Here is a 15,968-nt window from a genome sequence, read left to right on the forward strand (position 1 = left end):
TGCAACCATGATCCCACAAGACAAACATAAGAGGGAACATTCCAAAGCCACCAGGCCTGGCCTGGCCTCCTCTTACCTCCTGGAATGGATTCTTGTTCCTTGGGACCGAGCTGCAATAAAACAAAGACAAGTCAAGAGAATCTGCCTTCATGATGTAACACTCATGTATCTGACAACGCCTGGTATGTTGTGCGGCTAGTGTTGATGTCTTGTTGTGTTATGGTGTGGTGTCCCCAACATCTCTGCTCGAACCACAGGTATCTTACAATTCTCTGTCTGATGGTCTCTATCCAAACTGAGGTCAAAAGCAAGGTAAATGGTGAGCTTTTTGTCCAATCGGATTCCCAATTCAGATTCCTTTTTCACACCGCGCTTGGCAATGAGAGGATATACCGTATATTAATGGTCCCCTTCGCTGGGTATTCTTAAAAATACACTGGATGGATTTGCACCAAAAAAGGCTTTCCAATTTTCTTGCACAAGGTGATGACATTCGTCAATTGGTTTTTATTGTGGAGACAAGCAAATATTCCCCAGTGGGTTTTTATGAGAAAATGGGGTGTATTATATGGTGTGATTGTGCGACCTCACTGTGCAATACACTCACCAAACCCCTTTAGAACCCTTAGGGTTTGTTTGTAAAACCTTCAGCTCAACCCCTGGGTAGCTACTGCTATGAGCAGCAAGGCTTACACCAACGAGCAAATGTAAAGCATTTAAACACCCGTGTGGCTTCCTGGCGAACATAAGAGTGACCTACACATACGCCGGGGGAGTCTGGCTCGGCCATAAGAGTGACCTACACATACACCGGGGGAGTCTGGCGCTGCCATAAGAGTGACTTACACATACACCGGGGGAGTCTGACTTACACGTGTCCCACCCAGGATGGCACAACCAGTGCTCCCATCTTTGTGGGGACCCTCTCACTTACTTGCCGAGTACAGTTACTAGGGACTTACAAGTACGTTAGCTCAGACAATTGGGTACAAGCCTATTCAACATATCAGTTTAAGGTTAAGGGCACAGACACTGAGGTCTGGATAGTGTACTCTTAGAGTAAAAAAAAACAGTAGTAGAAGCCCCAAACCCTGGGGGTGACTATACAAACAGAGGCATTTCCTTACAGTTTTAAATAGTAAAAGTAACTTATGCGACTTTCTGGGCAAATATTTACATAAGCGACCATAGTTGGATCAAAGTTCTTATTCGAAGGGTTCAGGCAGGTTCTCAAATACAAAATAACCTTCACCTAGATATCTTTACATTTCTACCTTTTTTTTAATGTTGAACCAAAATTCACCAAATAAGCAAATTACAGAATGCAAAAAGCTCCTACGTGCTTGTAGAATTCTGTGAACTTTCTTTCAGAAAAGCCTATAGGGACCTGAACCACATTTTTTGCCCCTCCCAGGTACACCCATCCGACCAGTTACTTTGTTTCTGCACACTAAACACTTTTCTTTGGCGCTTTATGGAGACTAGCTAAACAAAGAGTGCCTTTCCTACGGACAAATTGTGTTTGTAAATGTAAATGTGTTTGTATTTATATAGCGCCTTCTATCCTGAGGTCTCGTAGCGCTGAATTCATACCGCTGTGGAACCCTTCCTGGCTTTCCTGTGAAATGTCCACTCCTGGGCACCCCCAAGGTGAAGCCAGGCATCCAAGCGCTGCTGGGGCTGTTGTGGAGATTAACCAATAATGCCCAGAGTCACAGAGTGGGACCCATGATTGGAATAGGCACAGAGGCAAGAATTATCAGGCCCGGGGAAATTGTGTCCAAAGGCTGCCGAGGCGGGAATTGCACCCTGGTCCCGGGCCAGACCTCTGCATCAGGGTCTGCCGCTCTAACCATTGAGCCACGCTTCTCATGCTTCTCCACTCCTATGTCACGAAGCAGAGTCGCCATGTTCTAGGTCATCTGGCTATTACTAGCACTCTGTAGCACCCTACATTTCACTGAAATGCCAGCTCTGTCTTTGTTCCTTCACTGCAGAGGCAGCTACATAGGTCAGGTTAGTTACAGTTAGCATTGGACCAATGGACCCACCTAGGCTACGCATTCTTTTGCCCCCAGCAACCTCATAGAACCAACTAAGTCTATGAGGAACAGGTTACCTTTGGTGAAGTTCATTCTAGAGTATGTAACCACTGTAGACCTGCTCCATACCCACTCCTGCAGATTCTTCACCGTACGAATATCCCCAAGCACCAGACTGGATCCGAAAAATTCAAAGCCGTGCTCCTGTGCACTGACAGCAAGTGCTCTATGTCCCCTGGGCACCGTGGTGCTATAGAAGGAGCCACAGATGCTCGTGCAGCCCCTTCTGTAATACCGATAGCGCTGGCGCGCATTCAGCTCCAATGCTTTCTTGAGAGGGCGTTCCCTCACTTGTATGGGGACATAGCCCCATGCACATGAGGGAACCTATTTGCCTCTGCATCCGTACCCTACTAAGGATGCAGGCGCAGAGGTAAAGAGGCCTTAGAGGCACGCTGTTAGCACGCCCCCTTAGGGCAGACATCTGGAGAGGGGAAAGAGGGCCCATGGACCCCTCTGCAGGCGGGTGCAGTCACTCACTGCACCTGCCTGCATGGGGTCACTGTCCACTCTTTAAAGTGCAGGCGGCTCGCAACCATGTAGCGGCTTGTAAGCATCCGCTCCGCCTTTCACTAAATGCGCTGCCCTCCTGGGCAAGCACGAATTCGCTGGTATCCTGGGGCAGTGCATTTATGGAGTGACTGGCACAGTGCAACGTGTGAGTCATTTGGGGCCAGGAACCCGTTACAGCGATTCTACCCTTACATCGACACAGGACCAACATATGTTGAAAACGTAGGACCTGGGATAATATATTATACAGGGCACAGTGTGCCAGCTTGCACCATGGCGCACCTAGCACAGACCCGGGATAGTGCGCACTATTATCATGAATGCACTGCCCCGAGAGAAGCTGCGGTCTCATGCCTGCTCTGGGGGCAGCGCATTCAGTACTGCCGCTCTTTGTTTCAAAGGACAGGTGGCATCTGCCTGCACTTTAAAGAGAGACCTGAGATCCAGCGAATGGCTGCACCCACTTGCAGGAGGATGTATGAGGGGTCGTATCTTTCCCCCCTCCAGAGGGATGTTCTTGTAACGCATTGTCAGTGCACCTCCTAAGGGCCTGTTTGCCTCTGCACCTGCATCCGTCAGGAGCAACACACACTGAAGTCAAGTGACGGGAAATATTTCACGGTCCGATATAGTCGCCTAGAAATACAAGTGACTCATGGGACACATAGGCCGATTACCTCCTCTACAATTCTCTCAAATAGCTCATCTTAGTGCCTTCGGAGCTTTGATGTTGGGAATCCGTAGTCCAATCTTTGATTTCTTGAAGGACTAGGATGTACTTTTGCATGTAATGTGACCAACCACCTTCACCAGACATGTACACAAGTGCTATTTCCACCTTACACACTTCTCTAGACAAGCAGGCCGGGCCATGTCTGTGACTGCAAGCGCTCTTTGGTCCATCAACCATCTGAGCCTCCCTTCCAACCACCCACCCTTATAAGCGTCCCTTTGAGCATCGGTCATTAAAGCCTCCCTTCCAACCACCGACCCTTATAAGCGTCCCTTTGAGCATCGGTCATTAAAGCCTCGCTTCCAACCACCGACACTTATAAGCGTCCCTTTGAGCATCGGTTATTAAAGCCTCCCTTTCAACCACCCACCCTTATCAGCGTCCCTTTGAGCATCGGTCATTAAAGCCTCCCTTCCAACCACCGACCCTTATAAGCGTCCCTTGGAGCATCGACCATTAAAGCCTCCCTTTCAACCACCGACCCTTATCAGCGTCCCTTTGAGCATCGGTCATTAAAGCCTCCCTTCCAACCACCGACCCTTATAAGCGTTCCTTGGAGCATCGACCATTGAAGCTTCCCTTCCAACCACCCACCCTTATAAGCGTCCCTTTGAGCATCGACCATTAAAGCCTCCCTTTCAACCACCGACCCTTAAAGCATTCCTTGGAGCATCGACCATTGAAGCTTCCCTTCCAACCACCGACCCTTATAAGCGTTCCTTGGAGCATCGACCATTGAAGCCTCCCTTCCAACCACGACCCTTATAAGCGTCCCTTTGAGCATCGGTCATTAAAGCCTCCCTTTCAACCACCCACCCTTATCAGCGTCCCTTTGAGCATCGGTCATTAAAGCCTCCCTTTCAACCACCAGCACTTATAAGCGTTCCTTGGAGCATCGACCATTAAAGCTTCCCTTCCAACCACCCACTCTTATAAGCGTCCCTTTGAGCATCGGTCATTAAAGCCTCCCTTTCAACCACCCACCCTTATCAGCGTCCCTTTGAGCATCGGTCATTAAAGCCTCCCTTCCAACCACCCACCCTTATCAGCGTCCCTTTGAGCATCGGTCATTAAAGCCTCCCTTCCAACCACCCACCCTTATCAGCGTCCCTTTGAGCATCGGTCATTAAAGCCTCCCTTTCAACCACCCACCCTTATCAGCGTCCCTTTGAGCATCGGTCATTAAAGCCTCCCTTTCAACCACCAACACTTATAAGCGTTCCTTGGAGCATCGACGATTGAAGCTTCCCTTCCAACCACCGACACTTATAAGCGTTCCTTGGAGCATCGACCATTAAAGCCTCCCTTCCAACCACCCACTCTTATAAGCGTCCCTTGGATCATCGACCATTAAAGCCTCCCTTTCAACCACCCACCCTTATCAGCGTCCCTTTGAGCATCGGTCATTAAAGCCTCCCTTTCAACCACCAGCACTTATAAGCGTTCCTTGGAGCATCGACCATTAAAGCTTCCCTTCCAACCACCCACTCTTATAAGCGTCCCTTTGAGCATCGGTCATTAAAGCCTCCCTTTCAACCACCCACCCTTATCAGCGTCCCTTTGAGCATCGGTCATTAAAGCCTCCCTTTCAACCACCAGCACTTATAAGCGTTCCTTGGAGCACCGACCATTAAAGCTTCCCTTCCAACCACCCACTCTTATAAGCGTCCCTTTGAGCATCGGTCATTAAAGCCTCCCTTTCAACCACCCACCCTTATCAGCGTCCCTTTGAGCATCGGTCATTAAAGCCTCCCTTTCAACCACCAACACTTATAAGCGTTCCTTGGAGCATCGACGATTGAAGCTTCCCTTCCAACCACCGACACTTATAAGCGTTCCTTGGAGCATCGACCATTAAAGCCTCCCTTCCAACCACCCACCCGTATAAGCGTTCCTTGAAGCAACGGCCATTAAAGACTCCCTTCCAAACACCCACCCTTATAAGCGTCCCTTTGAGCATCGGTCATTAAAGCCTCCCTTTCAACCACCCACCCTTATCAGCGTCCCTTTGAGCATCGGTCATTAAAGCCTCCCTTTCAACCACCAGAACTTATAAGCGTTCCTTGGAGCATCGACCATTAAAGCTTCCCTTCCAACCACCCACTCTTATAAGCGTCCCTTTGAGCATCGGTCATTAAAGCCTCCCTTTCAACCACCCACCCTTATCAGCGTCCCTTTGAGCATCGGTCATTAAAGCCTCCCTTTCAACCACCAGCACTTATAAGCGTTCCTTGGAGCATCGACCATTAAAGCTTCCCTTCCAACCACCCACCCTTATAAGCGTCCCTTTGAGCATCGGTCATTAAAGCCTCCCTTTCAACCACCCACCCTTATCAGCGTCCCTTTGAGCATCGGTCATTAAAGCCTCCCTTTCAACCACCAACACTTATAAGCGTTCCTTGGAGCATCGACGATTGAAGCTTCCCTTCCAACCACCGACACTTATAAGCGTTCCTTGGAGCATCGACCATTAAAGCTTCCCTTCCAACCACTGACCCTTATAAGCGTTCCTTGGAGCATCGACCATTAAAGCCTCCCTTCCAACCACGACCCTTATAAGCGTTCCTTGGAGCATCGACCATTAAAGCCTCCCTTCCAACCACGACCCTTATAAGCGTTCCTTGGAGCATCGACCATTAAAGCCTCCCTTTCAACCACCCACTCTTATAAGCGTCCCTTTGAGCATCGGTCATTAAAGCCTCCCTTCCAACCACCAGCACTTATAAGAGTTCCTTGGAGCATCGACCATTAAAGCCTCCCTTCCAACCACGACCCTTATAAGCGTTCCTTGGAGCATCAACCATTAAAGCCTCCCTTCCAACCACCGACCCTAATAAGCGTTCCTTGGAGCATCATCGGCCATTAAAGCCTCCCTTCCAACCACCCACTCTTATAAGCGTCCCTTTGAGCATCGGTCATTAAAGCCTCCCTTCCAACCACTGACCCTTAAAGCGTTCCTTGGAGCATCGACCATTGAAACTTCCCTTCCAACCACCGACCCTTATAAGCGTCCCTTTGAGCATTGGTCATTAAAGCCTCCCTTCCAACCACTGACCCTTAAAGCGTTCCTTGGAGCATCGACCATTGAAACTTCCCTTCCAACCACCGACCCTTATAAGCGTCCCTTTGAGCATCGGTCATTAAAGCCTCCCTTCCAACCACTGACCCTTAAAGCGTTCCTTGGAGCATCGAACATTAAAGCCTCCCTTTCAACCACCCACCCTTATAAGCGTCCCTTTGAGCATCGGTCATTAAAGCCTCCCTTCCAACCACTGACCCTTATAAGCGTCCCTTTGAGCATCGGTCATTAAAGCCTCCCTTCCAACCACCAGCACTTATAAGCGTTCCTTGGAGCATCGACCATTAAAGCCTCCCTTACAACCACCCACCCTTATAAGCGTCCCTTGGAGCATCGACCATTAAAGCCTCCCTTCCAACCACCAGCACTTATAAGCGTTCCTTGGAGCATCGACCATTGAAGCTTCCCTTCCAACCACCGACCCTTATAAGCGTTCCTTGGAGCATCGACCATTAAAGCCTCCCTTTCAACCACCCACCCTTATAAGCGTCCCTTTGAGCATCGGTCATTAAAGCCTCCCTTCCAACCACCAGCACTTATAAGCGCTCCTTGGAGCATCGACCATTAAAGCCTCCCTTCCAACCACGACCCTTATAAGCGTTCCTTGGAGCATCGACCATTAAAGCCTCCCTTCCAACCACCGACCCTTAAAGCGTTCCTTGGAGCATCGGCCATTAAAGCCTCCCTTCCAACCACCCACCCTTATAAGCGTCCCTTTGAGCATCGACCATTAAAGCCTCCCTTCCAACCACTGACCCTTAAAGCATTCCTTGGAGCATCGACCACTGAAGCTTCCCTTCCAACCACCGACCCTTATAAGCGTTCCTTGGAGCATCGACCATTAAAGCCTCCCTTTCAACCACCCACCCTTATAAGCGTCCCTTTGAGCATCGGTCATTAAAGCCTCCCTTCCAACCACTGACCCTTAAAGCATTCCTTGGAGCATCGACCACTGAAGCTTCCCTTCCAACCACCGACCCTTATAAGCGTTCCTTGGAGCATCGACCATTAAAGCCTCCCTTCCAACCACCAACACTTATAAGCGTTCCTTGGAGCACCGACCATTAAAGCCTCCCTTCCAACCACCCACCCTTATAAGCGTCCCTTTGAGCATCGGTCATTAAAGCCTCCCTTCCAACCACCGACCCTTATAAGCGTTCCTTGGAGCATCGACCATTGAAGCTTCCCTTCCAACCACCGACCCTTATAAGCGTTCCTAGGAGCATCGACCATTTAAGCTTCCCTTCCAACCAACCACCCTTAAAAGCGTTCCATGGAGCATCGGCCATTAGGGCCTCCCTTCCAACCACCCACCCTTATAAGCGCTCCTTGGAGCATCGACCATTAAAGACTCCCTTCCACCCATTGACCCTTAAAGCGTTCCTTGGAGCATCGACCATTAAAGCCTCCCTTCCAACCACCCACCCATATAAGTGTTCCTTGGAGCATTGACAATTAAAGCCTCCCTTCCAACCACCCACCCTTATAAGCGCTCCTTCGAGCATCAACCATTCAAGTCTTCCTTTCCAACTACACATGTAATCTCTGGCTAAAAACTTTCGGACAAGGCAGAAAGCACTCCAGGACCGCACTGGTGATTAAAAAGTATACCAACAACAATCACTAACAAGAACGAATGCTCTGGTGTTTACAGAGAGCACACGTGCCAGTTTAAAACCCTTGTCTGAATAAGTAGCCTTGGAGCGCGAAGGCTTTTATCATCCTAGCACTGGGTTTGGAGTGGGTATGCAGCAGGTCTGGAGTGGGTATGGAGCAGGTCTGCAGCGGGTATGGAGCAGGTCTGCAGTGGGTATGGAGCAGGTCTGCAGTGGGTGTGGAGCAGGTCTGCAGTGGATATGGCGCAGGTCTGGAGTGGGTATGGAGCAGGTCTGCAGTGGGTATGGAGCAGGTCTGCAGTGGTTATGGACAGGTCTGCAATGGGTGTGGAGCAGGTCTGCAGTGGGTATGGCGCAGGTCTGGAGTGGGTATGGAGCAGGTCTGCAGTGGGTATGGAGCAGGTCTGGAGTGGGTATGGAGCAGGTCTGGAGTGGGTACGGAGCAGGTCTGCAGTGGGTACGGAGCAGGTCTGCAGTGGGTATGGAGCAGGTCTGCAGTGGGTGTGGAGCAGGTCTGCAGTGGGTATGGAGCAGGTCTGCAGTGGGTATGGAGCAGGTCTGCAGTGGGTGTGGAGCAGGTCTGCAGTGGGTGTGGAGCAGGTCTGCAGTGGGTATGGAGCAGGTCTGCAGTGGGTATGGAGCAGGTCTGCAGTGGGTATGGCGCAGGTCTGGAGTGGGTATGGCGCAGGTCTGGAGTGGGTATGGAGCAGGTCTGGATTGGGAATGGACAGGTCTGGAGTGGGTATAGAGCAGGTCTGGAGTGGGTATGGAGCAGGTCTGGAGTGGGTATGGAGCAGGTCTGGAGTGAGTATGGAGCAGGTCTGAAGTGGGTATGGAGCAGGTCTGCAGTGGGTATGGAGCAGGTCTGGAGTGGGTATGGAGCAGGTCTGGAGTGGGTATGGAGCAGGTCTGCAGTGGGTATGGAGCAGGTCTGGAGTGGGTATGGACAGGTCTGGAGTGGGTATGGAGTAAGGTCTGAGTGGGTATGGAGCAGGTCTGGAGTGGGTATGGAGCAGGTCTGGAGTGTGTATGGAGCAGGTCTGCATTGGGTATGGACAAGTATGGAGTGGGTATGGACAGGTCTGCAGTGGGTATGAACAGGTCTGCAATGGGTATGGAGCAGGTCTGCAGTGGGTATGGACAGGTATGGAGTGGATATGGAGCAGGTCTGGAGTGGGTATGGAGCAGGTCTGCAGTGGGTACGGAGCAGGTCTGGAGTGGGTACGGAGCAGGTCTGGAGTGGGTACGGAGCAGGTCTGGAGTGGGTATGGAGCAGGTCTGCAGTGGGTATGGACAGGTCTGGAGTGGGTATGGAGCAGGTCTGGAGTGGGTATGGAGCAGGTTTGGAGTGGGTATGGAGCAGGTCTGGAGTGGGTATGGACAGGTCTGGAGTGGGTATGGAGCAGGTCTGGAGTGGGTATGGAGCAGGTCTGGAGTGGGTATGGAGCAGGTCTGGAGTGGGCATGGAGCAGGTCTGGAGTGGGTACGGAGCAGGTCTGGAGTGGGTAAGGAGCAGGTCTGCAGTGGGTATGGAGCAGGTCTGCAGTGGGTATGGAGCAGGTCTGGAGTGGGTATGGAGCAGGTCTGGAGTGGGTATGGACAGGTCTGGAGTGGGTATGGAGTAAGGTCTGGAGTGGGTATGGAGTAAGGTCTGGAGTGTGTATGGAGCAGGTCTGCATTGGGTATGGAGCAGGTCTGGAGTGGGTATGGAGCAGGTCTGGAGTGGGTACGGAGCAGGTCTGCAGTGGGTATGGAGCAGGTCTGGAGTGGGTATGGAGCAGGTCTGGAGTGGGTATGGACAGGTCTGGAGTGGGTATGGAGCAGGTCTGGAGTGTGTATGGAGCAGGTCTGCATTGGGTATGGACAAGTATGGAGTGGGTATGGACAGGTCTGCAGTGGGTATGAACAGGTCTGCAGTGGGTATGGAGCAGGTCTGCAGTGGGTATGGACAGGTATGGAGTGGATATGGAGCAGGTCTGGAGTGGGTATGGAGCAGGTCTGCAGTGGGTACGGAGCAGGTCTCTAGTGGGTACAGAGCAGGTCTGGAGTGGGTACGGAGCAGGTCCGGAGTGAGTATAGAGTAGGTCTGGAGTGGGTATGGAGCAGGTCTGCAAAGGGTATGGAGCAGGTCTGGAGTGGGTATGGAGCATGTCTGGAGTGGGTATGGAGCAGGTCTGGAGTGGGTATGGAGCAGGTCTGGAGTGGGTATGGACAGGTCTGGAGTGGGTATGGACAGGTCTGGAGTGGGTATGGAGCAGGTCTGGAGTGGGTATGGAGCAGGTCTGCAGTGGGAATGGAGCAGGTCTGCAGTGGGTATGGAGCAGGTCTGGAGTGGATATGGAGCAGGTCTGCAGTGGGTATGGAGCAGGTCTGCAGTGGGTATGGAGCAGGTCTGCAGTGGGTACGGAGCAGGTCTGAAGTGGGTATGGAGCAGGTCTGGAGTGGGTATGGAGCCGGTGTAGAGTGGGTATGGAGCAGGTCTGCAGTGGGTATGGAGCCGGTGTAGAGTGGGTATGGAGCAGGTCTGCAGTGGGTATGGAGCAGGTCTGGAGTGGGTATGGAGCAGGTCTGGAGTGGGTATGGAGCAGGTCTGGAGTGGGTATGGAGCAGGTCTGCAGTGGGTATGGAGCAGGTCTGCAGTGGGTACGGAGCAGGTCTGGAGTGGGTACGGAGCAGGTCTGGAGTGGGTATGGAGCAGGTCTGAAGTGGGTATGGAGCAGGTCTGGAGTGGGTATGGAGCAGGTCTGGAGTGGGTATGGAGCAGGTCTGGAGTGGGCATGGAGCAGGTCTGGAGTGGGTATGGAGCCGGTGTAGAGTGGGTATGGACAGTTCTGGATTGGGTATGGAGCCGGTGTAGAGTGGGTATGGAGCCGGTGTAGAGTGGGTCTGGAGTGGGTATGGAGCAGGTCTGGAGTGGGTATGGAGCAGGTCTGGAGTGGGTATGGAGCAGGTTTGGAGTGGGTATGGAGCAGGTCCGGAGTGGGTATGGTACAGGTCCGGAGTGGGTATGGAGCAGGTCTTGAGTGGGTATGGAGCAGGTCTGCAGTGGGTATGGAGCAGGTTTGGAGTGGGTATGGAGCAGGTTTGGAGTGGGTATGGACAGGTCTGGAGTGGGTAAGGTGCAGGTCTGGAGTGGGTAAGGTGCAGGTCTGGAGTGGGTATGGAGCAGGTCTTGAGTGGGTATGGAGCAGGTCTGCAGTGGGTATGGAGCAGGTCTGCAGTGGGTATGGAGCAGGTCTGGAGTGGGTATGGAGCAGGTCTAGAGTGGGTATGGACAGGTCTGGAGTGGGTATGGACAGGTCTGGAGTGGGTATGGAGCAGGTCCGGAGTGAGTATAGAGCAGGTCTGGAGTGGGTATGGAGCAGGTCTGCAAAGGGTATGGAGCAGGTCTGGAGTGGGTATGGAGCATGTCTGGAGTGGGTATGGAGCAGGTCTGGAGTGGGTATGGAGCAGGTCTGGAGTGGGTATGGACAGGTCTGGAGTGGGTATGGACAGGTCTGGAGTGGGTATGGAGCAGGTCTGGAGTGGGTATGGAGCAGGTCTGCAGTGGGTATGGAGCAGGTCTTTAGTGGGTATGGAGCAGGTCTGGAGTGCATATGGAGCAGGTCTGCAGTGGGTATGGAGCAGGTCTGCAGTGGGTACGGAGCACGTCTGAAGTGGTTATGGAGTGGGTATGGAGCAGGTCTGGAGTGGGTATGGAGCAGGTCTGGAGTGGGTATGGAGCAGGTCTGGAGTGGGTATGGAGCAGGTCTGGAGTGGGTATGGAGCCGGTGTAGAGTGGGTATGGAGCAGGTCTGCAGTGGGTATGGAGCAGGTCTGCAGTGGGTATGGAGCAGGTCTGCAGTGGGTACGGAGCAGGTCTGCAGTGGGTACGGAGCAGGTCTGCAGTGGGTACGGAGCAGGTCTGCAGTGGGTACGGAGCAGGTCTGGAGTTGGTACGGAGCAGGTCTGGAGTGGGTATGGAGCAGGTCTGAAGTGGGTATGGAGCAGGTCTGGAGTGGGTATGGAGCAGGTCCTGAGTGGGTCTGGAGTGGGTATGGAGCAGGTCTGGAGTGGGTATGGAGCCGGTGTAGAGTGGGTATGGACAGTTCTGGATTGGGTATGGATCCGGTGTAGAGTGGGTATGGAGCCGGTGTAGAGTGGGTCTGGAGTGGGTATGGAGCAGGTCTGGAGTGGGTATGGAGCAGGTCTGGAGTGGCTATGGAGCAGGTTTGGAGTGGGTATGGAGCAGGTCCGGAGTGGGTATGGAGCCGGTGTAGAGTGGGTCTGGAGTGGGTATGGAGCAGGTCTGGAGTGGGTATGGAGCAGGTCTGAAGTGGGTATGGAGCAGGCCTGGACGGGGGTATGGAGCAGGTCTGGAGTGGGTATGGAGCAGGTCTGGAGTGGGTATGGAGCCGGTGTAGAGTGGGTATGGACAGTTCTGGATTGGGTATGGAGCCGGTGTAGAGTGGGTATGGAGCCGGTGTAGAGTGGGTCTGGAGTGGGTATGGAGCAGGTCTGGAGTGGGTATGGAGCAGGTCTGGAGGGGGTATGGAGCAGGTTTGGAGTGGGTATGTAGCAGGTCCGGAGTGGGTATGGAGCAGGTCCGGAGTGGGTATGGAGCAGGTCTTGAGTGGGTATGGAGCAGGTCTGCAGTGGGTATGGAGCAGGTTTGGAGTGGGTATGGACAGGTCTGGAGTGGGTAAGGTGCAGGTCTGGAGTGGGTAAGGTGCAGGTCTGGAGTGGGTATGGAGCAGGTCTTGAGTGGGTATGGAGCAGGTCTGCAGTGGGTATGGAGCAGGTCTGCAGTGGGTATGGAGCAGGTCTGGAGTGGGTATGGAGCAGGTCTGGAGTGGGTATGGACAGGTCTGGAGTGGGTATGGAGCAGGTCTGGAGTGTGTATGGAGCAGGTCTGCATTGGGTATGGACAAGTATGGAGTGGGTATGGACAGGTCTGCAGTGGGTATGAACAGGTCTGCAGTGGGTATGGAGCAGGTCTGCAGTGGGTATGGACAGGTATGGAGTGGATATGGAGCAGGTCTGGAGTGGGTATGGAGCAGGTCTGCAGTGGGTACGGAGCAGGTCTGGAGTGGGTACGGAGCAGGTCTGGAGTGGGTACGGAGCAGGTCCGGAGTGAGTATAGAGTAGGTCTGGAGTGGGTATGGAGCAGGTCTGCAAAGGGTATGGAGCAGGTCTGGAGTGGGTATGGAGCATGTCTGGAGTGGGTATGGAGCAGGTCTGGAGTGGGTATGGAGCAGGTCTGGAGTGGGTATGGACAGGTCTGGAGTGGGTATGGACAGGTCTGGAGTGGGTATGGACAGGTCTGGAGTGGGTATGGAGCAGGTCTGGAGTGGGTATGGAGCAGGTCTGCAGTGGGTATGGAGCAGGTCTGCAGTGGGTATGGAGCAGGTCTGGAGTGGGTATGGAGCAGGTCTGCAGTGGGTATGGAGCAGGTCTGCAGTGGGTACGGAGCAGGTCTGAAGTGGGTATGGAGCAGGTCTGGAGTGGGTATGGAGCCGGTGTAGAGTGGGTATGGAGCAGGTCTGCAGTGGGTATGGAGCCTGTGTAGAGTGGGTATGGAGCAGGTCTGCAGTGGGTATGGAGCAGGTCTGGAGTGGGTATGGAGCAGGTCTGGAGTGGGTATGGAGCAGGTCTGGAGTGGGTATGGAGCAGGTCTGCAGTGGGTATGGAGCAGGTCTGCAGTGGGTACGGAGCAGGTCTGGAGTGGGTACGGAGCAGGTCTGGAGTGGGTATGGAGCAGGTCTGAAGTGGGTATGGAGAAGGTCTGGACGGGGGTATGGAGCAGGTCTGGAGTGGGTATGGAGCGGGTATGGAGCCGGTGTAGAGTGGGTATGGACAGTTCTGGATTGGGTATGGAGCCGGTGTAGAGTGGGTATGGAGCCGGTGTAGAGTGGGTCTGGAGTGGGTATGGAGCAGGTCTGGAGTGGGTATGGAGCAGGTCTGGAGTGGGTGCAGGTTTGGAGTGGGTATGGAGCAGGTCCGGAGTGGGTATGGTACAGGTCCGGAGTGGGTATGGAGCAGGTCTTGAGTGGGTATGGAGCAGGTCTGCAGTGGGTATGGAGCAGGTTTGGAGTGGGTATGGAGCAGGTTTGGAGTGGGTATGGACAGGTCTGGAGTGGGAAAGGTGCAGGTCTGGAGTGGGTAAGGTGCAGGTCTGGAGTGGGTATGGAGCAGGTCTTGAGTGGGTATGGAGCAGGTCTGCAGTGGGTATGGAGCAGGTCTGCAGTGGGTGTGGAGCAGGTCTGGAGTGGGTATGGAGCAGGTCTAGAGTGGGTATGGACAGGTCTGGAGTGGGTATGGACAGGTCTGGAGTGGGTATGGAGCAGGTCCGGAGTGAGTATAGAGCAGGTCTGGAGTGGGTATGGAGCAGGTCTGCAAAGGGTATGGAGCAGGTCTGGAGTGGGTATGGAGCATGTCTGGAGTGGGTATGGAGCAGGTCTGGAGTGGGTATGGAGCAGGTCTGGAGTGGGTATGGACAGGTCTGGAGTGGGTATGGACAGGTCTGGAGTGGGTATGGAGCAGGTCTGGAGTGGGTATGGAGCAGGTCTGCAGTGGGTATGGAGCAGGTCTGCAGTGGGTATGGAGCAGGTCTGGAGTGGATATGGAGCAGGTCTGCAGTGGGTATGGAGCAGGTCTGCAGTGGGTACGGAGCACGTCTGAAGTGGTTATGGAGTGGGTATGGAGCAGGTCTGGAGTGGGTATGGAGCAGGTCTGGAGTGGGTATGGAGCAGGTCTGGAGTGGGTATGGAGCAGGTCTGGAGTGGGTATGGAGCCGGTGTAGAGTGGGTATGGAGCAGGTCTGCAGTGGGTATGGAGCAGGTCTGCAGTGGGTATGGAGCAGGTCTGCAGTGGGTATGGAGCAGGTCTGCAGTGGGTACGGAGCAGGTCTGCAGTGGGTACGGAGCAGGTCTGCAGTGGGTACGGAGCAGGTCTGCAGTGGGTACGGAGCAGGTCTGGAGTTGGTACGGAGCAGGTCTGGAGTGGGTATGGAGCAGGTCTGAAGTGGGTATGGAGCAGGTCTGAAGTGGGTATGGAGCAGGTCTGGAGTGGGTATGGAGCAGTTCTTGAGTGGGTCTGAAGTGGGTATGGAGCAGGTCTGGAGTGGGTATGGAGCCGGTGTAGAGTGGGTATGGACAGTTCTGGATTGGGTATGGAGCCGGTGTAGAGTGGGTATGGAGCCGGTGTAGAGTGGGTCTGGAGTGGGTATGGAGCAGGTCTGGAGTGGGTATGGAGCAGGTCTGGAGTGGGAATGGAGCAGGTTTGGAGTGGGTATGGAGCAGGTCCGGAGTGGGTATGGAGCAGGTCCGGAGTGGGTATGGAGCCGGTGTAGAGTGGGTTTGGAGCAGGGCTGCAGTGGGTATGGAGCCGGTGTAGAGTGGGTATGGAGCAGGTCTGCAGTGGGTATGGAGCAGGTCTGGAGTGGGTATGGAGCAGGTCTGGAGTGGGTATGGAGCAGGTCTGCAGTGGGTATGGAGCAGGTCTGCAGTGGGTACGGAGCAGGTCTGGAGTGGGTACGGAGCAGGTCTGGAGTGGGTATGGAGCAGGTCTGAAGTGGGTATGGAGCAGGTCTGGAGTGGGTATGGAGCAGGTCTGGAGTGGGTATGGAGCAGGTCTGGAGTGGGTATGGAGCAGGTCTGGAGTGGGTATGGAGCAGGTCTGGAGTGGGTATGGAGCCGGTGTAGAGTGGGTATGGACAGTTCTGGATTGGGTATGGAGCCGGTGTAGAGTGGGTATGGAGCCGGTGTAGAGTGGGTCTGGAGTGGGTATGGAGCAGGTCTGGAGTGGGTATGGAGCAGGTCTGGAGGGGGTATGGAGCAGGATTGGAGTGGGTATGTAGCAGGTCCGGAGTGGGTATGGAGCAGGTCCGGAGTGGATATGGAGCAGGTCTGCAGTGGGTATGGAGCAGGTCTGCAGTGGGTATGGAG

The 15,968-nt window shown here is 53.8% G+C and overlaps 1 protein-coding gene across 1 annotated transcript in view; it reads right to left on the minus strand.

Annotated features, from left to right (window-relative positions):
- SCFD1 (sec1 family domain containing 1) overlaps positions 1 to 15,968 on the minus strand; it is a 709,689-nt gene that overhangs the window by 62,029 nt on the left and 631,692 nt on the right. The window contains exon 22 of the mRNA XM_086936984.1: positions 77 to 110. Coding sequence (XP_086793110.1) covers positions 77 to 110 — 34 coding nt within the window. The remainder of the gene's footprint in view (positions 1 to 76; positions 111 to 15,968) is intronic.

Source organism: Lissotriton vulgaris, chromosome 9 (genome assembly GCF_964263255.1).
Source record: "Lissotriton vulgaris chromosome 9, aLisVul1.2, whole genome shotgun sequence".
NCBI classification, from domain to species: domain Eukaryota; kingdom Metazoa; phylum Chordata; class Amphibia; order Caudata; family Salamandridae; genus Lissotriton; species Lissotriton vulgaris.